At 39.2% G+C, this 27,547-nt stretch overlaps 1 protein-coding gene across 5 annotated transcripts in view; it reads left to right on the top strand.

Annotated features, from left to right (window-relative positions):
* Positions 1 to 270: 270 nt before the first annotated feature.
* Positions 271 to 27,547, top strand: part of coro1cb (coronin, actin binding protein, 1Cb) — a 93,466-nt gene continuing 66,189 nt past the window's right edge. For 2 of the 5 annotated variants that reach the window (XM_053485846.1, XM_053485847.1), the window contains exons 1-3: positions 271 to 762; positions 1,173 to 1,337; positions 1,560 to 2,567. In XM_053485846.1, coding sequence (XP_053341821.1) covers positions 480 to 762; positions 1,173 to 1,337; positions 1,560 to 2,567 — 1,456 coding nt within the window. In that variant the 5' untranslated portion in view covers positions 271 to 479. Of the gene's footprint in view, positions 763 to 1,172; positions 1,338 to 1,559; positions 2,568 to 20,544; positions 20,600 to 23,948; positions 24,096 to 27,547 lie in introns of those variants that run through there. The other 3 variants (XM_053485848.1, XM_053485849.1, XM_053485850.1) reach the window with 3 other exon arrangements.

The raw sequence follows: 27,547 nt of genomic DNA, 5'->3' as shown, positions 1-27,547 counted from the left end.
GAGGGAGAGAGGAACAAGGGAGAGAATGCGATAGGAGGAGGATATTTTAATAATCCAACACGTCATGCTTATTTGCTAACGGTGACCGATTTGTTTTCTCTACAGAGGCCATGAGACAGAAACAGAACAATGTCCTGGTAACTGACACAGCTTTTGACAAGTGACAGAGGATTTCTATTACTTCTTAAACACAAACAGGGAAGAGGAGGAAGTTAAATTTAAGAAACCTCGAGGACCAGTGTTGAGAGGACTACGAAACCAATGTTGTCATTATACAACATGGATTGTTATTTGGTTCAAGACGGAGTAATATCTTCTGCTGATGACAACGGTAATGATTCAACCTTAATGAAAAAGTGTTAATGTGGCCTTTGACACAGGAGACTGGAATGTATTTGGAAATGATTGTAAAAGAGATGCACAACTGAAGTCAGGGACACTTTTCACTAGAATATTAAAGAGGCAGACTAAATTAACCAATGGACCTGCAAGAGACAGATAGTGCAAAGGCCAACTTAACTTTGCCTGATTTTATAGATCCTCCCAACATGTCAGAGAGTCCAGTCAATTCAAGAAAAAATGACTGTGAACTTCTTGAAACCAGTGGCATCTCATCAATATTGCAAAGACAGAGCAGTGATATAAACACAGGCAAAGAAAGAAAAGACAATATGAATGACATGGAGGAAATAAAGATGAGTGAATCTCTACCTATGGCAGCCTTGAACATGTCAGAGAACCAAGACTACATTTTAAAGAAAGGTAAGGAAAAATTACAGTATGTATGTTTTTGAAGATGTGTGTATAATAAATACGTAAGACAGACTATTCCATCAATCATAGCTGTTCACGACAAAAGACAGCTGCATAATTTAACTTGACAATTTCTAACCCAGAGAAAGATCTCAATAGCTCAGACAAAGTTTTGTTTTAGTTAAAATTGAGGAGGACATTGAGCTACTACAAGGTTTTTTCTCATCCTGAACATGCTTATATATGCTAAAAAGACATCAAAAAAAAAAAAAAAAAAAAAACTGGTCAGAAAACATATATCACTTGGCCATCTAGATGAATTGAGAAATAAAGTGTCAGTTACACTGATACCTCACATGTACAAGGTGTACGGCTGTGAAATACACTGTGAAATCTATCAATTGTCTACTCTCTTTCAGCAAATACTGAGATAGCCTTTGATAGAGACCTACATCAGGAAAGCAATAATTTCCCACTGCAAAAGTTATCAAGTAACTGTAGGGCAGAATCCCAAGTTGGAACAGAAGATGCACCTAAGAAAAGAAGACATGAATCAAACAAAGAAGTCTATAATGACAACATAAGTAAGTAAGATACATAGGTATCAACAACAGAGATAACAAAATCAACAAGTACTTCCAAAGAAATTTTATTTTTTTTGTGGAAAATTTATTATTCCCTTTTATTGTCTAAGTAAAATAAATAAATAAATAAATAAATAAATAAATAAATAAATAAGTGAAAATGAAAGTAAATTATGTAAATGAATTAAAAAAAAAATATATATATTTTTTTTTTTCCCCCAGATAATGCTGAGGAGAGTGAAATGATGACAGCTTCCTTGCTACAAGAAGAAGACCATTCCGATTTCACTGCTTTCATTACACCGTCAGCCCAAGATTACATATTACCTGCCCCTGATAATAGGATCCAGAGCATGATCTCAGATAGCTTGGTTAGAGATTCCCCAAAACCAAAATCAGCTGGAAGTAAAGGACCACCACCACCTATTCCAAAGAAGCCAAAAAATAATTTTGCTAAAGATATTGGAATAGACAAGTCTCGGCCATATTCTGATCTTCTGCACAAAAACATTAAAATGGGAAGAAGAGAGTCAGCACTACACTATGTTACTGATGACTTTTACAGTTCCACTCCAAATCTAGATATGTTGTCTTTGTATAAAGGCACAGTAGACTCACCCTCCTACACGTGCATAACAGGAGGTTTTAACCCTGGTGTTCAGCCTAAAGTTCACCCTGCAATTTATTCAGATTTGCATGGTGAAGACCTGGACCTCTTCACAAAAATAGTAACTTATCTCCCTGAACGAAAAGCATCTGACATATCTCAGATAAGACCCATTTTGGAAAAAAAGGCAAAAACTAAAGGCCCTCCACCACCAGTACCAAAGAAGCCACTAAATCCATTTGTTGCCATTGAGAAAGATAATGTTTTACCCATCAATTTCTCAGTTTCAAAAGAAGCAGCAGATATAACAGATAAAGGTACTGATTGCAAATCATATATGCACAGAATTGTACATGAGGAGGAACCAAAAACAACCTTTGCTACAGACAGAGATAATTGTCTAGTTACCCATAGCACCTCAAATACCATGGATAAAAATGAGTTTTTGAGATTCAGATCAGAACCCATTATGAAAACTGATAATGTGCATAAGATAATGGAAGAACAAAGCAGAAAAACTAATACTGAAAGCCAGGAAAATAAAGTATTGGAAATGACCAAAACTTCGGATGTCAAAAAGCCTTTTTTAAATAAAATGGAAAGAAGAACTCCAATAAAAAAAGGTGAGTCTATTTTTTAAACATTTTACATGTTTTAATTCTAATACAAAACAGGATCAGGTATGCTCAGGTATGTGTTACAGGTAATCCTCAATTTTTGTCATTAATGCTTCTTAGGAATATGCTAACGAGTTAACCTTAGTAATGTACAGTATGAGCATTTATAGCACTCCTCAGGTGGGGTTTGGAATCGCAATCTGTGATTGTTGTGCTCAGAAGTCTGTAAATGTACTGAGACTAAGTGGCTTCTTTGTCTTACAATAACAATGAAAGTTTTATTTATGTTTGTTCTGATCATGTTGATCATAACAACAAGTAGCCAATCATGAGTGCAACTGGATGTGGGAAAATAGTGTTGTTGATAAAACACATCTAAAATTCTGACCAAAGTTTTACTGTGACTGTGAAGTTTTAATGTGACTATTTAGGTTAGCCAAACCTAAATTCAATTCAATTTTATTTTATTTGTACAGCGCTCTTAACAGTTGACAGTGTCGCATAGCAGCTTTACACAATTCATTTACTAAAACCTTCAGTTAGCTGATCATTTATTAACTAGCTTAACTTAAACAGTAAGTTAGGAATGACTTCAAGCTTGATTTGAGAAAACTCTTGCATTTCGTTGGCTTAATATCTCAACTTTTCTTTCTTGTATACTTTTTTGTAGTGTATCAATTTTTTGTTGGTTTTCGTTGGCTTAATATCACAACTTTTCTTTCTTGTATACTTTTTTTTTTTTTTTATTTAGTCCTGTCAATTTCTCCCCAATCTAGTCGTGGCCAATTACTCCCCGTCACTAGGGGGCTCCCACTTACATCAAGGCTACTACAACCACTCAGTCGGGAGGACGAAAGCTATCCCGTGTTTCCTCCGAACTGCTCGCTCACGCACCGTTAGGGGCGGAGTAACACACTCGGAGGAAAGCGCTAGCCGCTCCTTTCGTGTGCGCGAGCTCACAGACGCCCCTGATTGGCTGTAGTGCCGTGACTAAGGTGGGAGCGCATCCCTCCCCCCTGAGAGAGCTCGGCCAATCAGCTCTCTCTGTGCCTTCGGCTGTGAGAGGAAAACAACATCACCCGGGGTTCGAACCAGCGCTCCTCGGATGATAGGGCGAGCTTTACCACTGCGCCACTCGGAGGCCCTCTTTTGTATACTTTTTTGTGTATCAATTTCACTTTTATTCATACTTGTATGTGTGAAAACCCGCTTGTATTGTTAGATTTGTGATAAGAATTATTTATAATATGCTCAAGCTGATCATCCTTTTAACACAATATCAGTCATTCTTGAGAACTGGGACGAAACATGTCCAGCACACACATGTAATATTGTATTTTTCTCTAAAATTCGAAAATAATTCAAAGCCACCTAAATCACAATTCAGGTGTTTTAAAAATATGAATTGAATGAAAAATTTGTCTGCGAGCCAATAAGGATGCAAAGGCAATGATATTTAGTTGTCTTTTAGTCAAATTTGATTCATCACCTGGAACACCAAATATTGCAAATTCTGCACATGGCCTTAGTGGTGCTTCACACACTTTGCAAAGTGTATCAAATATAGTTGACCAATAAGCAGTAAGTGTGGGGCATGCCCAAAACATGTGAGTCAAGTCTGTTTCGCCTGTAAGACACCTAATCAGTGTTGCCAACTTAGCGACTTTGTCGCTATATTTAGCGACTTTTCAAATCCCTCTAGCGACAATTTTTTTAAAAAGCGACTAGCGACAAATCTGGCGACTTTTTCTTGTGTTACTGGAGACTTTTGGAGACTCTGATGTGTCTGTACTGACTCTTCTCAACTTGCCACAGCAGCTGCCGCCGCCGGCCCCTCCCCCGTCCCAAAGCACTCACAGACACCCCCCCCCCAGCTGCAGTTACTGCAGGAGATGCTGTAGGGGATTTGTACGAGTCTTGACTGCAAATGAATTGCCCATGCGCAAATCCGCATTTAAAAAAAAAAAAAAAGCGCCTAGTGACAAATCTAGCAACTTTTGGACAAACCTTAGCAAGTTTCCAAATGTCGCCAATACTGTCCTGTAAGCACGAGGTCTTGCTTTCCCGGTACAGTTACTCATCTCCCTGTGTCTGCCCTGATCGGTGTTGCAACGGACCTATCACTTACCTGCTTCTCTTTTGCTTGAAATAAAACCATTTAATTTGACCATTTTCTTTTTTTTCTTATTTATTTATTTTTTTCTTCCGATGCACTTATATTACTCACTGTTACAAAGCTTAAGTTCATAATTATATGGGACACATGAGGAAGGATTAGGGAAAACACGCTAAATGCTAATACGACGTAATTACGTCATCAATATGCAAATATACGTATGACGTCATCTAGCGACATTTGGCGACTTTTCGAGCAGACTTTAGCTACTTTCCGTTGAAAATAGTTGGCAACACTGCACCTAATACAGGTCTTGTCAAAAGCAGGATTAAAGGAGGCAATCCGTGTTCTGCTAAAGTGCATACGGTGCAATACCTTAAACTGTATTAAACTCAGTCGGGCACAAGTAGTACTACCGTTCACTCTATAGAGGGCATTCCTCCAAAATTCCCCTGAAAATTGCATACTGAGCTCGCTCTCCCACCTGCTTCTGATCTTGTCTGTTCTTGCACTTTTTAAAGACATTAAAATTGTTTATATTCTTGAAACAAGACCTTGTAGATGGAAGGGGAATTCTAACAGAGAGTCCACAAGAGACTTTGAAGGAATGTTTTGAAAAAATGAGCTTTGGGCAATAACGAAATGACGTATCTAAAAATAACGTAAAAGGTCAACTGAATTAAGAGTAAATTTGGAACGCAAATCATTAAAACGTGCAAAAATACCATCAATATAAAGATCACTGAACCGAGAAATTCCCTTATCTTGCCACTGTTGTGAAAGCAGAGTCTAGTTTTGCTGGGATGAAGGCATGATTATTGCATATTGGACTCTAAAACAAAAGTACTTATCTTAACTTCAAATGCTGACGTAGTTGAGTCCATATTTTAAGAGTAAAATGAACAATTGGATTTGATGTACATTTAACTATTTTAATAGGTAAGCTTCATGTTGCAAGAGTTTGTAAAGAGGTTGCTGTGCAAGATTTAGCTGCCCAATAATAGTATAAGAAGTTAGGAAGAGCTAAACCCCTGTCAATTCTATTTTTCTGAAGAAACTTTTTACTAATTCTTGGGATTTTCCCATCCCAGATAAAATTGGAGATATGTTTATCCAATGTATTGAAAAAAGCTTTAGATAGAAAGATAGGGAGGCACTGAAATGAATATAAGAATCTTGGGAGAACTGTCATCTTAACACAGTTCACTCACCAACCAAAGACAGGTGGAGAGGCCTCCATTTTTAAAAATCAGATTTGAGTTTAGTCAATAGAGAAGTGAAGTTATTTTCATATAGTCATTTAAAGTTCTGAGTGATATTGATGCCTAGATATTTAAACTTAGATCTTGCCATGCAGAAGGAAAGCATGGAGTCAGGCATATGTCTGGCGAGTGAGTTAACAGGCATACATTCACTTTGGGAGATATTCAGCTTATAGCCAGAAAAGGTCCCAAAATTGTGCAAAACTTTGATAATGTGATCGATGCATGATAAAGGATCTGAAATGTAAAGAAGCAGGTCATCAGCATATAATGAGAGCTTATGTTTAACACCACACCTAACTATGCCATGGAAAGAGGATATAGATTTTAATGCTAGCGATAATGGCTCAATTGCAATTGTTACTGAGACAATTGCAACTGAGATGATATTAACTAAAGGACACTCCAATCGAATTGCCAATAATTTAGCTAAAATTTTGATATCCGCGTTAAACAGAGAAATTGGTCGATATGAGCTGCATTTAGATGGATCTTTTTGGGGCTTCAGTAAAAAAAGTAATCAGTGCTTCACTAAGGGGCTTTGGCAAAGTTCCTTGAGATAAAGAATGTGCAAACATTCTAAGAAGGAGTGGGGATAATTTAATTGAAAACTTCTTATAGAATTCAATCGGAAAGCCATCGGGCCCCGGAGTCTTGCCACTCTGCAGAGCTGATATGGCCTCAGATATTTCTTGCAACTAAAGGGGATGATCTAAGTCTTTTTTATGATCCAAAGAGATAGTGGGGACATTTATTTTATCAAAGAACTCTTCCAGTTTAGATCGATCCTTAGATGTTTCTAATGTATAAAGGTTAGAATAAAAGTTCATAAAAATATTATTAATTGTAAGGGGATCAATTGTTAAGTCCCCTGCATCACTCTCAATTTCAGAAATATGTTGTGCTGATTACCTGGACTTAAGCTAATGGGCTAAGAATCGGCTAGCCTTATCACCATGTTCATAAAAAAAAACTCGTGACCGAAGAATAAGCCGTACTGCTTGATTTGATGAAATTAAATTATACTGAGTCTGAAGATCAATCTTTTCTTTATAGAATTCTGGTGTAGGGGAGGTAGAGTATTGACTATCGATTTTGGATATTGCATCAATTAAATGATGCCTTTTCCTTTCCCTCTCTCCATTAATAAAAGCAGTATATGATATAATGTCTCCCCTAAGCACTACTTTTAGAGTCTCCCAAAGGAGAGAAGGGGAGACATGCTCCGTTGAATTAAATTCAAAAAAATTGTCAATTGAGGAAGACAGATGTTTGCAAAATGATTTATCAGACAACAGCGATGAATTTAATTGCCATGTATAACTTGTAAATTAGATGGAAAAGAGAGATCTAGTAATAAGGGAGCATGATCAGACTCTACGATAGCAGAATATTCCACTCGCTTTACTGAGGGAAGGAGACTTTTGTCTATAAAAAAATAATCAATTCTAGAGTAACAATGATGTACATGAGAAAAATAAGGAAAGGCCTAACTGTAAGGGTTAAAGAATCGCCAGGGGTCTACGCAGCCTGTCTGGCTCAAAAATGCTGAAATATCGCATGCCATTTTAGAAGGAACTAAAATCAGATAATATGAATTAAAGCAGGGTAAAGACGCAATCAATTTTCTTATAAAATTTTTATCATCCCAATTGGGGCCATAAATGTTCACCAGCAAGACCTGGGTTTGAAACAGCCTACCTGTCACCATAATATAACGACCCTGAGGATCAGCAATAACATTAGAAGCAGAAAACTGAATTTTTTTATGTATTAATATTGCTGTTCCTCTTGCCTTTGCATTAAATTTAGAATGGTAAATGTGCCCAACCCATAGTTTCTTCAATCTAAGATGGTCTGAATTAAGCAAATGTGTCTCTTGAAGGAAGATTATATCGGAATTAAGACGTTTAAGATTAGAGAAAATTCTGGACCTCTTTATAGGACCATTAAGACCTTTAACATTCCATGATGTAAACCTAACAAACGACTTTCCTGTCATTCCTCTGCTTGATACATCAGACATAGTACAGCATAGAAGGATGAACACTGCACCTGTGGCATAGATAAACCTGGTATCCAGCTAAGTTTCTTAATATCTCTGGCAATGAATGAAAACAGCCCAAAAGCAAATTAAGTATTCAGAAGAAATAAAGATAATAAAAATAAAAGTTAAAAAAAAATAGTCACTGAAGCAGTAAACCGCGCCATTAATATTACAACACTCTTTTCTATGTTTACCTCCCCAAATGAGATAAGCTGCAGGACTCCACTCACCCTGTTGCACTCCCAGCTACCCATTAACTACTTAACTGTTGAGCTCCCGACACCCTATCTCTTATACATCACAGCAATTTGTAAATACTGCATTCAGACAGGCAATCAGCAAAACAGAATAGAATAATAACAATAAGAATAATAAAACTGGGGGGTTAATTATGGTCCATCTTCCAGTGCTTCATTACAGTACCTTCCCAAGGACGTAAGTCGTCATGCGACTAGTCCATCCGCTGGTATTTTAACAGTACCCTCTCAAACAAAAATGTGAACCGTCGCGGTAGAAGAAGAAAGAAAATACAAAATAATAAGTGGATGTGTGTACACCTTTAAATTTGTCATTCAGAAACAGTTTGAGTTTACCGGGAATTACTCCCTCCAGCGGCCTTCGGCTTCGGGTGCTGAACCCCCATGACGTCTTTTAACAGATCCGAAGTTAACTTGACCATGTCCGTTCCAATTTCGCTGTCTTCGGGAACATTTATGGTCCGGAGGTTCGCCCAACGTGAACGATTTTCAAGGTCGTCCAGACGGTCTAACAGTGCTTCGTTGGTAGCTTTTAACGCAGCAATGTCTGCCTCCGCTTTACTGAGAGCTTCGAAGTTTTACCCGGCCATTGTTTCTACTGTTGCGAGACGTTTACCAAACGCATCCACAGTCTCCTGAAACGATTCTATGGAAAGCTGTATTGGTGCAAGGGAAGTCTTGATTAGCGCACTCATATCTTCTTTAAGATGTTCGCGTTGTTTTTCCAGCTCCGTAGTCAGCATACTTAAAGAGAATTCCTCGTTAGCCACTGAAGCAGCCGTCGCCATTTTAGACAGCTTGCTACTTTTTGATGTTCTCTTTGGATCTTGATCAGCTGTTTTCATTTTATAGTGAGGCATTTTTGACGCCAAACCTGTATTGCCGTCCACTACTGCTTGCTTGATCTGTTATCAGTAACAATTACTATTGTTTAAGTTTAAGTTGTCGGGAGACTCACACGCACGCGTCCGCTTTACATTGCTCAAACCAGAAGTCTCCTCGCCTTTCCGGCTTCCACCCCTGCCTGCTTCACGACCACGATTTATCTCCTCTCCTCACCAAACTCACGCTGCCGTTGCTCAACCGGCTCTAGCTCCTCCATCCCACGTCGGCCTGGTTCATGGAGCTCTCGCTTTATGCACTTCCTCGCTGGCTCTGCTCGCTCCTGCCTCCCCGCAAAACTCAGGTTTTTTCATATCGGCATAAAGCTTGGATTATGTGCCTGCTCCGCGCGCTTTCACGTTCCTGTGAGCCAAACGTCACACAAACTGCCCCCCACCTCGGCACACTCGTGCCGGCATTCCGCGCTTTTGCATTCCAGCGGGTTTATTCCTAATCACAGCTCCCTTGGCTCAGATTACATAACCCCCACATTGATTGGATTAAAAGCAGCATCCTTGACTCTCCTTATGTCTACGCTCAGCCCCTGTGGACCAGACCTTGCTCGCATCGTGAGAGGAGATCCCCGACTTAACCAAGGTTCCCGCTAAATATCACGATTTGCGACAGGTGCTCAGTAAGTCTCCTTACCACCTCACCGTCCCTATGACTGCGTTATTGGCCTGCTTCCTGGCACCTCCCCACCCCAGGGGTGACTCTACTCACTTTCTCACCCAGAGAGAAAGGCCATGAACCATTACATTAACGAGTCACTCGCAGCAGGCATTATCCGTCCGTCGTCTTCCCCGGCAGGAGCTGGGTTTTTCTTTGTAGAAAAAAAGGACAAGTCCCTCAGACCTTGTATTGATTACAGAGGCTTAAACTAGATTACAGTAAAGAACCGTTACCCCCTCCCGCTGATGACGTCCGCCTTCGAACTTCTTCAGGATGCCCATGTATTTACCAAGCTTGACTTAAGAAATGCCTACCACCTTGTCAGGATACAGTAAGGCTATGAGTGGAAAACTGCCTTTAACACCCCTACGGGCCATTACGAATATCTTGTAGTCCCATTCAGTCTGACCAATGCACCGGCTGTTTCCAGGACCTCATAAACGACGTCCTTCGGGGCTTCCTCAATGTTTTCGTCTTTGTTATTTGGATGATATCCTAATCTTTTCACGCTCTGAAAGGGACCACAAACACCATGTCCGCCAGGTCTTGCAACGTCTATTAGAGCACCTGGTTCAACAGACCCTGGAAGACCCAAGTATCGTTCCCCCAAATAAGCTCTTTGTTCCAGCCTCCGTGCGCCCTCAGGTATTGGACTGGGCCCACGGTTCCAGATTAGCTTGCCACCCGGGAGCAGCATGCACTCTTTTCCTCCTGCACCACCGCTTCTGGTGGCCCTTTATCAAAAAGGATGTAAAGAGCTTTGTGGCTTCCTGTGATATCTGTTCCAGAAACAAGAACACTAACCGACCTCCGGAGGGCCTACTTAGACCTCTCCCTATCCCTCATCGCCCCTGGTCTCACATATCTCTCGACTTTGTCACCGGCCTACCACCATCACAGAATAACACCTGCATCCTGAACATTTTAGACCGTTTCTCTAAATCAGCCCACTTAATCCCACTACCCAAGCTCCCGTCTGCCAAGGAAACAGCTAAGCTCCTGGTTAATCGTGTCTTCCGACTTTACGGGTTCCCTGTCGACATCGTCTCGGACAGGGGTCCCCAGTTCTCGGCCCAGTTCTGGAAGGCATTTTGCAACCTTGTCGGCGCCACCCCAAGCCTCTCATCTGGATTTCACCATTAGACTAACAGACAAACTGAACGAATGAACCAGGAGCTTGAGAAGTCCCTAAGGTGCATGGCTTCTCGGGACCCATCCTCTTGGAGCCGATTCCTTCCCTGTGTCGAGTATGCCCACAACTCGCTCCCAACTTCCTCCACAGGCATGTCCCCCTTTCACTGCTGCCTGGGTTATTAACCACCCATCTTTCCTGCCCAAGAAGAGGAGGTGGCGGTTCCCTCAGCGCTATCCTTTGTCCATCGCTGCAAAAGGACATGGCAGCAGGCCCGCAAGCAACTTTTGCGCACAGTGAGTACCTTCCAGCGTCATGCTAACCGTCATCGATCATCAGCTCCCAGGTATCACGTCGGCCAAAGGGTCATGCTATCTACACGGGACCTTCCCCTCAAGACCACCTCAAAGAAGCTCTCTCCAAGGTTTGTTGGTCCCTTCACTATTAACCGCATTATCAATCCATGCTCTATCCGACTATAGCTACCTCTCACCATGTGCCGAATTAACCCCACTTTCCACATCTCCCAGATGCCCCATATCGCCCCCCCCCCCCCCCAGACTCATAGACGGGAGTGAAGCCTTCACTGTCCACAGACTCCTTAAGTCTCGCCACCGTGGGCGTGGTCTCCAGTACTTAGTGGACTGGGAGGGTTACAGTCCCGAAGAGAGAAGCTGGGTACCCGCAAGATTCATCCTAGACTGCTCTCTAATCACTGATTTTCACAGACTCCACCCCGAGGCACCTGTTAGAACGCCTGAGGGCGTTCGTAGAGGGGAGGGTACTGTCACACCACGTTAAGCCACAGCATCGCCATGATCACCGAAGCACTCCCCTTCCTTTCTCCCAACCACTCCTTCCAACTCACCACCTCACCTTCCGCTCTCTACACACCTATCAGTAATTACCTCTCATGCTCATTTAAGCCACGTGCTGACACCACCACATCGCCAGTTTATTGTGTGCCTTCTCAGCCCCAATTTACCAGCGTTATCTCTCGTCTCAGCCTGCCAAGTATCGACCTCTCTTCGCCTTTTGACTACGACTTTGCCTTTCGTTTTGGATTAAACACATTTGGAGATTCTCCGTTACCGACTGCTTACCTGCCCTCAACCGCCGGCTTCGACTCTCGCCTGCTTCACGACCACAATTTATCTCCTCTCCTCACTGAAATCACATTGTCGTTGTTCAACCGGCTCTAGCTCCTCCATCCCATGTCGGCCTCCTTCACGGTGCTCTCACTTTATGCACTTCCTCGCCGGCTCTGCTCGCCCCTGCCTCCCCGCAAGACTCAGGTTTTTCCATACCGGCATAAAGCTTGGATTACGTGCCTGCTCCGCGCGCTTCCGCGTTCCTGTGAGCCAAGCGTCACACACACCGCCCCCCACCTCTGCACGCTCATGCCGGCATTCCGCGCTTCCGCATTTCAACAGGTTTAGTTCTAATCACAGCTCTACGCGGAATCAACGTCAAAGCATTAAACTACCACGCTGTCAACCCAGTCACAAGCACTCATACTCCATTTTCTATCCGAAGTGAACTGTCTCTTCTGCGCTTGGATCCACTACGCCCCCACCGATGCCTGACAGTTTTTATCCTAATTAAATGCTATTTAAAGGTGCTGCATTGAGTTTTGAAATAATTATATGACAATTACAAAAACAGACACTTGGTAAGACACATTAAAGGATGACAAAATCTATGTTGTCAAGAAATTAGATATAATTTAAATGCATATTTTAATGTCTAATAGTGTTGACAAAAACACTGTAATGCACTGAAAAAGTTGTCATTTTACAAAAATAGTACAACTGGGAGGTTTTTGCAAAATAAAGTTTGATAATCCACACTTCACTATTCACCAATATATAGTAAGTTTATATATATATATATATATATATATATATATATATATATATATATATATATATAATTATTTATTTTTATTTTTTTTTATTAAAAACATGTTTTGTCCCAGTTCTCAAGAATAAGTACACTTGAGTTATAAATCTATTATCTTGTGTCATCCTAAAGAGTAATGTTTTTTTTTATTTGGTTTTCATTAAGGTTTCTTACTTTTTCCTGTCACCATTAACACTGGAAAAAATCTCCCTGAGACAACATTAGAAAAAATCCTAGAGAAGGCCTATACTCAAAAGCAAACGTAATCTCTTCTGGGTGACATAAGATTTTGGAAACCAGAGCAGTAAAAGTGTGTCAGCATCTGGGAAAGGCATCACATTAGGCAGCAGGAAGACTTGTACAGCTTTATACATATATATATAGTTAAAAAATATATCATGAAATTAAAAGTAATTCTTATTGTGATGAGTGCAAGGAGGGACTTTATGGAGCTATGAAAGCTCAAGTAAAAGTAAGTGCCAGAAAAAAACACATTAAAATCTCAGGACATCTATGTATTGTTGCTCCATTCTCAAACCAGATCAAACAAAATAGCCTAGTTTACAATTTTACTATAAACCTGGAATATAAATGGAAACGTCACGTATTTAAAGTGTGTTGTGCATCCGGGTAACAGAACGTCCAGGGGGGTGTGCAACAATATTTATTATGCACTCCATTTTCCTGCACACACACACACACAGTGGCGGACTGGGACAATAATTCAGGCCGGGAATTTGACTCCACTCCCAGGCCACCTCTACTGCTGCAGTCACCACCACCCTATTCATGTAATCTACTGGACTGATAAACTTGTAGGCTAACCCTATTATTGTAACAGGTAGACTACCAGATGCAATATAAATGAATAAAAAAAATAGCCCTTAACAACTCACTAGGAATACACCATTTATATTACCAAACCAATGACAAAAAGAAAATTGGCTTTTTAAAAGAGATAAGAGACACATTCACATGTTGAAATAATTACATTTTATGTATTTTCAGTGCTCAACTCTAGTATATCAAATGCATCAGAAACACAAACACAAATAAACTTAACAAAACCTAAGTAAATTGAGTAAATGTTTACTCAATTATGGCATTATGTGGAACAGACCAGTAAGAGTAAACAGTAAGTAATTAGCACTACTAGTACACCAGTAGGCATTTGAATTGGGTGATACTTAAAAAAAAAAAATCTTAATCCTTAGACTGTGGACAGGCAAAATAATCAAAAGAGATATAAAGGCTTTCACTGTCTCCTTAACCTTTCCCTGAATCCTTCTCTCTCTCACTCTGCACATGTAGTTGCTCTGCAATATGAAATAAGCGTGTTCAATAATCTGTACTTATAATTGTGCAGCCATCAGTTGTATGTCCCCAAAATCACAGTCCTACTATTGATCTTATAAATCATAAAAAAAGCACATGTTGTTTAAAAAGTATAGCCTGCTGCCTGCATGTTTAGTTTTGCTTATCTTTAACTTTACCTGAAGGTCCCTGCTCTGACTCAAACGCTGAACTGTCCACCACCTCTAGCTCAACAGCAGGAGCATTTACAGCACTAGTGCTACTGCTGCTGCTTCCTTCGTCACCTTTTCAGACGAAACGAGACTTGACACAGCAGCACTTACATATTGTTGCTTGTTTGTTGGTTTATTTTTATCGATTGTGATAATCTAAGTGATTTGGATGAAAGTGTTCGTCTGCCAAATTATTATAAATATAATGTAGATGTAATCTTGACCGACCTGTTCCCTTACTGGCGAACATGGCTGGGATTTTGCAGCAGCTTGCTGCGTCTGCGGCCAGGGCTTTTTTTTTTTTTTTTTTTTTTATACGCTGACTCTCTGCTCCTCCTTTGCGTTTACGCTCCATTTTTTGAACGATTTAGTCAGATATACCCTGTCTCTGGATATAGCCAGATATTAGGCAGTGCGTCGCTGACGTTGGGTCATGTGATGTGGGAGTGTAATTTTCCCTCCTGATCTTCTAATCTTCCCCTCCCTTTCCATTGCCTGATTCGTAGATTGAGAGATCCGTCAATTAATTCGTAGTTATACACCAGCCTATCACATGCCAGGCTGATCGTCTGCACAGCGGCAGCCGGCAGGCCAGAACGACCGTCAGGCCACCGGGAAACGTCCCGGTGCTCCCGATGGCCAGTCCGCCCCTGCACACACACAAAGTACACAGAATCGAAACTAAGCCAACAGCTCATAATAGCATGATACATTGTGCTAGACTGAGTAGTATTTTGAATTCTCTGTTTTTTGTTCAAATACAAAAGTTGCTCTTTCTTTTTTATGCCTATACTGTATGTGTGTTTGTTCAGGACAGGGCAGTTTATATTGATAATGCTGGTTTATATTTTACACCCAATTAAGGTGGCTGTTACCTCCCTTGACTACAGCAGAAACTTGACTAATTCCTGTCCGTCTGCTTCCCTGGGGTGGCTCTGACTGGTATATGGCATGAAATGACTGGCACCTGGTGTGAGAGGTCACCTTGTCAAAACCTGAAAGCTGGATCTTGTCAAGAACTAACCTGAGGTGACCAGAAGACGTAGCTTTAGCGGTTAGCCCTGTGTAGCGTGACTGGTAAACCCAAACGCGGAGTGACACGAATAGGCAGGATAATCACGCAGTTAGTTTAAGGACTCTCACGATTGGGGAGTAAGGGAAAGACACAATCTAACCCGCGTCCTATAAATACACACTCAGCAAGAAAGCGAAGCCAAAAAAGTGAGTACTCACAGTTTGATGACCGTAACCGAGGCAATTGACATCGGGCAACTCAATGACTGAGCGTTGTACTGTGGTTTGTTTACTCCCTTTATGCTTCCTGGTTCGCGACCGCATTACTTCCGGGTCCTAGTGCCGGTCGCGTCTTGAGTGTGCATGACAGATCTACATCTACCCAGTGTAGATTGCTGGATTGACATTCACAGGCAGCGAAGAATGAGGGCTGCCAGGCTGACCTCGACAATGCACTAAGCAGAACTTGTTGCCTGGAGCAGAACAGGGCATACCTTGGCTAGAACATGGTATCCCTGGGAGGGTATCACGGCATGGCAACTTATAAAAGGCAATAATAAGGCACAACATACTTATTTGTTGAGCATTGCATTGCTAGAACATGGCTTTGCTGCATTAGGTCCCAGCTGTAACACTGTACATGTAATGCCTGGTTGACCTCGATAGTGTGCTGAGCAGAAAACATTGCCTGGAGAATAGCTGTGCTGTTGGCTTTTCATTAGAGGGTGTTACATAGGGCCACACTCTTGACCTCACACTGGACAGTCTACTTCTGTTAGAGTAGAATGTAGGGAGCCAGTTTGCCAACCACACTCTTTAACCCTTGCACTCTGTATTTTTGAGAGAGAGGGAGAAACGAGAGAGAAGGAGAAACACGACTAGTTATTCTCAGTGTCACAGAAGGGAAAAGGAAGGCCAGAAGGAAACATGGACACATGAAAGCAGCCTGAGATATTAGACTGCCAGCCACTTGCTTATCAACAAACCTGAGTGAACTTGTGAGAATGAGCATCCAAACATATCAGTTTCCCCAAAAACTCAATGTTAATGGACCCTCCATGTCTGCTATATTAGCTAAAAATATTCACAAAAGGCTTGACTAATTAAACAAATATTGACGCTTGATTTAAACACTGCTTAAAAGGCTATGCCATCAATGTGTGGGTGTGTAAGTTAAAGCTCTGTCCCTGCTACAATTTTCATCAAACAATGTACCAAAAAATAGCATGCCCCTAGAACTAAGCGCCTTGAACACTTTCAATTTAGCAGGTTCTGTGGCACAAGACCTTTAAGAGTGATTTAGGTCAATAATAGTATTTTAAAATTTATGAGATTTTATGAGGGGGCTAGTGCAAGGTGGATAAGATAGAGGTGATTCCAGTAAGAACTATCCTGCTAAGTTTATAGTTCTGGACTTTCTGGAGCTTTTTTATTCATACTTACTTGTTAGTTAATATGTAATCAGAATGACTATTCACACTACATATAACTAAAAATATACAACTGAAATATACAAACTTGTCATTAGCACAACACTGGAAACTGCTACCCAAAGGAAGCATATATAGAAACAAACCAAAAAAAAAAACCTTGAAGCACACGTTGTTATAAGTAGAAAAGTCATCTATTAATTCTGTAAACTGAAAAAGGAGAGCTAATGTCAAAACTTTCTAGCAAGGAAATAAAGTATCAAACCTTGCACCAAGGTCAAGCAAAATAATCAAGAAGACTCAACCCTGAACAAAAGTCAGTTGTAGGTCATTTACCACTTTAACCAGCACTGTGTCTGTTGAGATATACTGTATGTGTCTGTTTAAATCCTCACTGATACATTACAGCCTACATTATGCAAGTACAAGCATAACTGTTGTGCTACAAACTTTTCCAGAGTATTGGAAACGAAGAGGAGGTTAGATATTGTGTATAGTTGGCATCAGTTGAGGTCAAGTTTTTTTTTAATTAGGTATTTCATAGTGGCTAGTTTAAGATTTTTAGATACATATCCAGTTATAGGAAAGAATTAAGGATTTTTAGAAAGGGTAAAAAAAAAATGTTGCACTTATCTGTTTGAAAAACCTGTACATGAACAATCTAGTAGCCAAATTTTGTTATTTTAATGAGCAAATAAGTAAGGGCAGTAAAACATTATTTTCGATGATCTGATATAGTTTGTTTGTTTATTATTAAATAATTAAAAATAGGCATTTATTATAAAATAATAACAGTATTATATATTATAATTGTTTGACTTTAAATGAGTTTTTTCCCATTTTGACTTTGAAAAACTCATAAAATTATCACTTCTATAATACCATATTATTGGTGTACATAGCTATTTTTTCTACGTTACTTAATAGTTATTATTTTGTTATCTTCTATAAGGGAAAGATAAATAAATCGATCTAGCATAGCCATCAGCTTTTCTATAGACTCAATTTAATTCAGTTCAATTTTATTTGTATAGCGCTTTTAACAATGGTCATTGCCGCAAAGCATTATTGAAATGTGTATAAATTGTGAAAAAAATATGCATGAATCAAAATTATCAGATTGTCCCTGATGAGCAAGCTTTTAATCACATCTCATGAATGGCATGTGTAGCTTGGTAGAGGGAGACAGGGAGAAAGAAAGAGAGAGAGATAGTAGTTAGGTATGGTCACAATTTTCTGGTTCCAGTGAGGACTCTCACTGCTGCATTCTGGACCAACCTTGAGCTTGTTAGTACACCTAGTTGGATGTCCAGACTTAGAGTTGATAAAAGCACAAACTAATTTTTCTGCAGCATTTAGTGACAATATATTCCTTATCTTGCCAATATTTCTGAGATGAAAGAATGCTATCCTGGTAATATTATCTACATGAGCATTGAATGAAAGACTGGAAAGTCCAGGAGAGGACTGTTCCCTTAATTTCTACTACATTTTCTTCTGTCCAAAGCTGCACTAGGGTCAAGTAACACAAGCAAAGAGAGCAACACTGATCAGAGGCAATTAGGTCATTTACCGGTACTACTTTAACAAGTTTTTGTACTGTGATGAGGCCTAAACCCTGACTGATACAGTTTGTGTATGCTATTCCGATGTACATATGAACATAGCTGCTGCACTACTAAGATCTTAGAAATAAGGAGGAGGCCTGTAGTTGAACATCTGACATTGATCATGGTCAGGTTTTTTTAATTAGTGGTTTAATAACTGCTAATTTAAAGGATTGTGGAACATACCCACTGCTGAGTGAAGAGCTAACTACTTTTCAATTTAATTTATTTTATACATAGCGATTTTAACAATGGTCATTGTCTCAAAGCTTTTAACAGGTGTTCTGTTCATTATACCAATCATTATACCAGGGTGCTTTAATTTTACCTTTAGGGATTTGACTGCAGGCACAGTGTAACCAGAAGATTAAGACTTTAATAATAACAAACATAAACAGGATCTGGAACATGAACAAAAGAACATACTTTGACCAGTGAATAAATTAACTGGAAACTAAACTGAACAGATGCAAGGACAAGACTAACTCAACATGGGAGCTTAAATAGAGACACTAAACAAATTCAAATTAAAATTTTATTTGTCACATACACAGTCATACACAGTACGATATGCAGTGAAATGCTTAGACAACTGCTCGTGACCTAAGAATACGAATAGGAAATAAATATGAAAATTAAAATAAAGGGTAAGTTTAACTAGAAAAGAATAAAATAAAAATAAAAATATACAAATAAAAGTTAAAAATAAAATATCTGTACACAAAATACACAATATAGAAAATATATGGAAAATATATGAAAAAATTTAAAACAATAAGAGCAGCCGAATAAATGGTAATAAAAGAATGGTTATGTCCATGGTTGTGCAGTCCACATATTAAAAGTGACTTGTGCAGTGCAAATATGCTTAAAGTGATTTGTGCTGAAGTGATTTAATGTGATTTGATTTGATGACCACGAAGTGTAGTTGTTGATTTGATTTGATGACCACAAAGTGTAATTGTGCAGTGGCCAATAGTGTAAACAAATGTCCAGAAATGTCCAGAATGTCCAGTGTGTGTGTAAAAACCATATGTGTGGGTCAGTACTTTGTGGTGGTGTAATTGTGATTGAGAGACAGTGAAACACAAAGTCAACCTAAAATCCTAACACACACACAAAAAAAACACAAAGTTAATAAGGTTATTACTGACACTGGAGTATAAAGGATTGTTCCCAAACAGAACAGGGTAGAGAAAGCTATTTTCCCTTGAAATTTTGTAACAAGGAAATTTGCCAGTAACCCTCAGTCAAATCCATGGGTGAATAAATGTGAGCCACTATTAGCTAGAGCGCTACACAAAAATAGACAGCCCTGATGGTCTTGAGTACCAGCATGATTCTTCTGCTTCTTTTTCTTTGTTTTTCGGCTGTTCCCTTTCAGGAGTCGCCACAGCGAATGACCTGTCTCCATGTAACCCTATCCTCTGCATCCTCTTCTCTCACACCAACTAACTTCATGTCCTCTTGTACTACATCCATAAATTTCCTTTAAGCATAGCTCTAGATCTATTGTCTGGCAATTCCAACCTCAGCATTCTTCGATCGATATATTCATAATTTCTCCTCTGTCCAAAACACTTCAACCTGGCCTCTCTGACTTAATCTCCAAAACATCTAACATAGGTTGTTCCTTCTGTTAGACAAATTTTTTATCCTATCCATTCTTGTCACTTCCAAAGAGAACCCCAACATCTTCAGCTCTGCTACCTCTAGCTCTGTCTCCTGTCTTTTCTTCAGTGTCTCTGTCTCTAACCCGAACACCTTTTGTTTCATTCTCGCTGATACTCTTTTATTACACAACACACCTTATACCGTTCAAACCTGCCTGCACACCCCTATTTTCCTCCTTTCCACAGTGTCTGTTGCTCTGGACGCTGACCTAAGTCCTGCACTTTCTTTACCTTTGCTCCCTGTAGCCTCACCATTCCACTTGGGTCTTTCTTATTCACATACATGTATTCTGTCTTGCTGCAGCTAACCTTCATTCCTCTGCTTTCCAGAGCATTCTTTCCTCTTTCTAGATTTTCCTCAACCTGTTTCCTGCTCTTGCTACAAAACACAATATTATCTGCAAACATCATAGTTGTCATGCACAGGAACCAGGAAGTATAAAAGGAGTAAACAAAGCATAACACCTCACTCAGTCATTGAGTTTTGCCCATGCCACGTCGGAATCGTTCGTCAAATCGTGAGTACTCACTTTCTTGGCTTTGCTTTCTGATTGAGTGTGTATTTATAGGACGCGGGTTAGAGTGTGTCCTTCCCTTGCTCCCTATTTGTGAGAGTCCTTAGATCAAATAGCCTGATTATCCTGCCTACTCGTTTTTTTCCATGTTTGGGTTTACCATTCACGCAACAAAGGGCTAACCGCTAAAGCTACGTCTTCTGGTCACGTAAGGTTAGTTCTTGACAATAGTCCATGGAGACTCCTGTCTAACCTTATCTGTCATCCTGTCCATCACCAGAGGAAACTAGAAGGGGTTCAGAGCCTATTCTTGAGATATATTCACCTCCACCATAAACTCTTCTGTTACACCTACAGCACATCTCACCACTGTCTAACAGCTCTCATACATGTCCTGCACCCGTCTAACATACTTCTTGCATGATTGGGCTGTTTTACAGTAACAGGAAAAACACATCAGAAAACTTAAACTGCAATTTGGCAAGATCTGCTCTCTGGAATGGTAAAAGATAATCTGGGATCAAAGTTAAATAAGCTCTCACTGCCACTGCCTTTACCAGAGTAACTGGGACTGCCTCACAGTGTTTGGGGAAGTTAAGGTGCATTTTCTGTTGCACGTTTTAACAGGGTTTGTGGAAATCCTCATAGTCAACTTCTCCCATTTGCCATTGGACTTACCATGTAAAAAAAAACAATAAAAAACTCTAATAACATAAAAATGAAAAGCAACACGAGAATCTGCTAGTGCTACTTTTCTCAGTTGGGAGCAACTATTAGGAGATATTACTATCTCCTGAGCCTGGAACATTTCCTTTTTCTGTAAATGTCCCAATTTGGGATACAAAATCATACAATATTTAATTTATTTACCCTCTGTTTATGTCATACCTCCCAATACTTGGTCCAATAATGCCTCATTGTTCACTAGCACTGCTTAACGTTCATATTATGTAATGTGAGACATCCATTCATTTTGACATTATACTGTATGCTAGCAGCGTAATAGAGATGCGCTGTTTGCTACACAAAACAATATATATATATATATAAAGGACCAGAGCACCTTTTCCACAGAATAACTAGGCATTTCAACAAAAAAACATTATTTTGTATCACATACTATAATTTGTATAGTGCTTTTAAAATGGTCATTGTCTCAAAGCAGCTTTAATAAAAAAAAATAATAATTTGAAAAAATAAAAATTATATTATTCTATATAATAGGAATACAAATGAAAAGTAATTATATAAGGGAAGGGATTATAAATAAAGTTGTATTTATTTATAAATATTATAAACAAATATTATAGTATTTATTTTTTTATTTACTTAAGATAAGTGTTTTTATTTACTTATCTAACTATCCATATAGCTCAATGTTAGACTACATCGACTAAAATTCAAATCTGACAACTTGGTCGCTCTACTTATAAACCTTTATTTACAACGCTTCCGTTATGCGGTCAATATTGCCAGGGAACAGCCAATCAGAAGTTGTGTGTGGATGTCTGTGATTTGCTGGTTTTGTGGCAGTTTTGTAACACTGGACAAAGTTGAGCAAGTGTACAGGCACAGTCGAGCACGCACAGAAAATAAATGTTGCACGCGCATGCAGGCAGAGTCGAGCGCGCACAGAATCGAGAAGTCGCGTGCGCGGAGAACTTGGGTGAGACTTAGTGCTCTCACATTAATTAGGGCCCTACAACCAGTTATGGGCATCTGAGAGTGCACGAAGTGAAAGGAACGGATAGCGCTGTCCTGCGAGTGTGTTACGCCACACCCAACAGTGTGTGGACGAGCAGTTCCACACTCCTGCTGCTACTTCACCCAACTACACACAAACTGATCCTGCATTCCCCACCGTAAACAAAGTGTGTGCTTGCAATGGACTGATATCTGGCAATTCTCAAACTTTATGTGAGAATTTATCCTGTGTATATATACTAAATACAATAAGTTAGGGATATTTTGAGAGACTTAGATGTTATACAGTAGTAGATGTAGATGTTATACATACGGTGTTTGTTTTACTTTAAATATTTTGGGGATATGGAGGCAATTGTATTAGGGTGATAGACACACCTCATTTTGTGTTTTCCATGTAATGGTCTCATTGTATACAGGTGTGCCTTATATTGGGGCCAATTCCAAAAGACAACCTTTTTCAATGTGGCATCAATTTCAACATTCTGTGGGTATAAAAAGCTGGTATTGTCAGTAAGTCATTCCAAGTTCATCATTCCATTAGCCATGAACACACAACGTCACTTAACAGACAGGCAGCGCCAACTGAACATGGTGTGTCTCAAAGTGTCATCAGCAGACTTGCATGATGACCTGTACCTAAAGACCTATGCACTCAGATATCGTTATGCAACTGCCACACAGCTGCAGGCCCGTTTACGAGATGTACTAGGGTTTCCAGACAAACCATTCGCAACTGACGCTTTGGCTTGAATGCCAGACGACCGTTGCAGGTGACTTCACTGACACCAAGACACCATGTTCTTACCTCAGAGACATCATAAAACCCATCATCATTCCCCAATTGCGCCAGCACACCCCCAACTTTCTGTTCATGGATGATAATGCTCCAACACATTGTGGCAGAATTGTCACAGCTCAAATTCAGGAAGTTGGAGTGCCTCATATGGTATGAACATCAATGTCCCCTGACCTGAACCCCATAGAGCATGTCTGGAACCAGCTGAAGCAGAGACTGGATGATCGTACCCCACCCCCTCATGATCTGACAGAACTGCGTGTAGCACTTTAGGAAGAGTGGAATGCATTGCCTCAAAACATCATGAGGCTAGTAAAGAGCATGAGACGTTGCTGTCAAGCTGTCATTGCGGCAAATGGTGGCAACAGATGGTGGTGATTTCAGTAAATATGACCTCCTGACGCTGCAAATTCAACAAAAGACCATTTTCAGTCCTTTACAACCTATAAAATGTTTTAACTGTTGTGCATAATAATTTGGAACAGTGCATTTTCAGTTTTTTATTTGTGAAATAAATATTGTTATCATAAGGAGGTTTGTTTAATAAAATTCAAATTATACCCTAATGATTGATGACTTGATGCAATGACTAATTATGAAAATCAGGGAAAGATATAATTTGTGTAATAATTTATAACATGGTGTGTGTGTATATATATATATATATATATATATATATATATATATAAATTTATTAATTTTCTGCACAATATTTATATGCTGTTAATGCGTTTGCTACTGATTATAATTAACCAGATTATACCAGTGAAATGTGTGATAAGGATGTGAGGACTTGGTTGGTATTAATTGTCATTGTGGAGGAGGGGAACGGTAGAGAAGCATAAAGGGCGTTGCTCTGTTTTATTCAGATTAACGAGAAGGGGGGAAGATTTTTTTTTTTTTTTTTACCTAACAGCGGTACACTGACGGACCTGGTACTGGGAAAAACATAATTGTTTTGGGTTTCTGCTTCTGAACAGACTATTTCTGTATAAGGTAAGAGATTCTCATTACAGTCTTTTAGCAGGCATCATTGATTTACTATGTGAACACAGGGACATGAAGAGCTCCAGTTAGTTACCCTGCCGGTCTTTGTCATTCAAAGCATTCAGAGCATTTTATGCAGGAGGCAAGCAATACTTTGACGTTATCGAAGCACTGTTATTCAGTCCTTTGTATATTGCCGCATTAATGATAGTTTTCCTCCATCACCTATAATGCCGGGTGTAGTGTAGCACCATTAGCGAGGCTAGCATAGCATTCCAAAATTAATTCAAAATTTAGCGTCAGATAACCACTCTACAAGTAAAAAAAAGACAAACTGGCCGATGCCGATATCTGATAGATATCATAATTTCTAATACTAAAATCTAATGCGTGCATCTATTTTTATTCATATACAGATCTGAATGCGCGGTCTAAACAGTAAATTGCAGTAATTTGGACTCTTTTTTTTTTTTTTTTTTGCTTCACCCATCACCCAAATGCCGCTTTACCCAAAGCGACTGCAAAGTCCCTATAGTTTTAAATAAACACCCAGAGTTTAAAACAACGTTGTGATTTTTACTGTATACTGTATCATAACTAGCGTTTAACCAGGTATCATAGTGGTTTCTTTTTAGCAGGACACACTGTATGCAGGGATAGGCATTTTAAGGCAGTGGGCCATCATCATACAAAGGCAGATCTGCAGGGTGAAGTGGAATTGATAAAACGGACAAGGAAAAATTAATCATACAGTGAAAGATTACATCAGCACCAAGGCTGAGTGGTTATACTGACATACTTCAGGGGTGTCGAAGAAAATATGCATCGTTTAGCTAACATAATTGTGTGTGTGTGTCTATGTGTGTGTGTACACACATGTATACATACACTCGATATATATATATATATATATATATATATATATATATATATATATATACACACACACACACTACCGTTTAAAAGTTTTAGAACACTTTCTGACTCCATGATGGTTCCTGATTTTTATTTCTTTCTATATTGTAAAGGAATGCTGAAGGCATCCAAAAAATGCATTAATTTCCTTTGAACAGTTGATATTGAGATGTTTCTGCTACTCATGCTCTGTAAAGACTTCATAACGCTTCTAATCTGAGGTGCTGTTAATTGGTCATTTTTCAGGCTGATAACTCTAAATGAACTTTTGCAGAGGTAGGTTTTGGTCTTGCCCTCCTGGGACGGCCTTTGTGAGAGCCTTGACGTGAGGTGCTTGACGAATTTTGCAAATGCACTTGACAATACTGTTCTTGCAAGAACTATTACATTTGAGCATTTGGCAGACGCTCTTATCCAGAGCGACTTACATTTTTATCTCATTATACATCTGAGCAGTTGAGGGTTAAGGGCCTTGCTCAAGGGCCCAACAGTGGCAACTTGGTGGTTGTGGGGTTTGAACCTGGGATCTGGGATCTTACGAACCGTAGTCCAATGCCTTAACCACTGAGCTACCCCTGGCCCCCCCTAACTATTACAGAAAGGCTGACCTCTGTGTCTTAAAATAACAACTAACTGTTGTTGTTCTTGTTGTTACTTAATTACCTAATCCCATATGTGTTATTTTATAGTTTTGAAATCCCCAGTATTGTTGTAGAATGTAGAAAATTAATCACTAAACAAAAACAAAGAAATTTGCAGGTGTTCTAAAACTTTTGAACGGTAGTGTGTGTATGTGTATATATATATATATATATATATATATATATATATATATATATATATTTCTCCGGGGACTCCAGTTTTCTCCCACAGTCCAAAAATATGCAGGTTAGGCTAATTGGCGTTTTCAAATTGCCCGTGGTGTGTGAATAATTGTGTGAATGTGTATGTGTGTGGGCCCTGCGATAGGTTGGCACCCTGTTCAGGGTGTACCCTGTCTCGTGCCCTAAGCCTCCTGGGATAGGCTGCAGGTTGCCTGGTTGGATAAACGTAGAGTTTATCTTTTGTAATTAATATTTATTGGTGCAGGCATTTGTTTACGTTCAGCAAGTAGCTTATTAGTATTTTTAAAGTAGATTGTTAAATCTAGAACTGAATCTGGAATCTGCAAAACTTGTGGTTTATAATCTGGCTTATAACTAATAGTGATGGGAAGTTTGAATCCTTTTAGTGACCAAGTTCTTTGAATGTTGTTCATCAAAATGAACGAATCTTTTTTTGACTTATTTAGTTAATTTCGTTCTTTTGTTCAGAAATAAAATAAAATGTTACATTTTTAATAAACAGACACCCAACTCATGTACATCCAAAAAGTTTGGCTGTAGTTCCAGTAATAAAAATTCAACATTACAATGCAGCTAAGTACATGTTATAATAAACAGAATAAGCAGCTCACCTCTCATTTCTTCTGGTCCGAGTCATTCGTTCTTTTAAATCTATCACATTGCATAGCGTCTATGGGAGTCATGTGACAAAAGAACGAACAAATCGGACCAAAGACTCAAAGGTAACTACTCTTTCCTGTTTCCTGTACATAACCTACGGAGGTCTTGCAATGCTTTGTGCATGTGCGCCCAGTAGAAAATGAACGAATCACTCTCCGAGACTACTCAATCTTCTAAATAACGTTCATGAACGAGTCATCACTAATAACTAATCCCTGAACTTCCCCTCTACACATTTTATTTGTGGCATGAGTTTCATAAAATTCTGTCCAGGGTGCCAACAGTTTTACTTCAGGGGTGTTTATAACCTGGCACATAACTACTTATAACTTCCCTTCTACATACTTTAACATTTACTGATTTAATTTGTGGTGTAGGTTTAACGTTAGGCAAATATCTAAGGAATGGCTTAGGTAAGATAAAATTCTGTCCCGCCAGATTTACGTGATGCTGTAACAAAATCTGGCTGGACAGACATACAGTGGGGCAAAAAAGTATTTAGTCAGCCACCAACTGTACTTCTCAAACTTAAAAAAAGAGAGGCCTGTAATTTTCATCATCGGTACGCCTCAACTATGAGATACAAAATAAGAAAAAACATCCAGAAAATCCAAATCCACATTTGTAGGATTTTTTATAAATTAATTGGTAAATTCCTCGGTACAATAAGTATTTGGTCACCTACAAACAAGCAAGATTTTATGGTCGACCAGGTCATTCAGTACATTCAGATAGTTAGCGGAAATAATTTTATTGAATATATAATTTTGCTGAGCCTAGACCTGACTAAAAGAGAATAGCCAACAATGTGATTAATATGAACACAAAGATTGTTCAGGGACCGTCAACCTCTTCATTTTAGTATGTTTTTAGTTTAAGTTTTTGTTTTCATTTGTTATTTTTACTTGCAATTTTAATCCCAAATTTGAAGGCTCTGAACACTGTTGTTAATACATTTAGGCATTTGGCAGACGCTCTTATCCAGAGCAACTTACATTTTTTTATCTCATTATACATCTGAGCAGTTGAAGGTTGCTCAAG

This window comes from Clarias gariepinus, chromosome 24 (genome assembly GCF_024256425.1).
Source record: "Clarias gariepinus isolate MV-2021 ecotype Netherlands chromosome 24, CGAR_prim_01v2, whole genome shotgun sequence".
Lineage (NCBI taxonomy): Eukaryota > Metazoa > Chordata > Actinopteri > Siluriformes > Clariidae > Clarias > Clarias gariepinus.
This window is presented reverse-complemented; position numbering and strand designations above follow the sequence as displayed.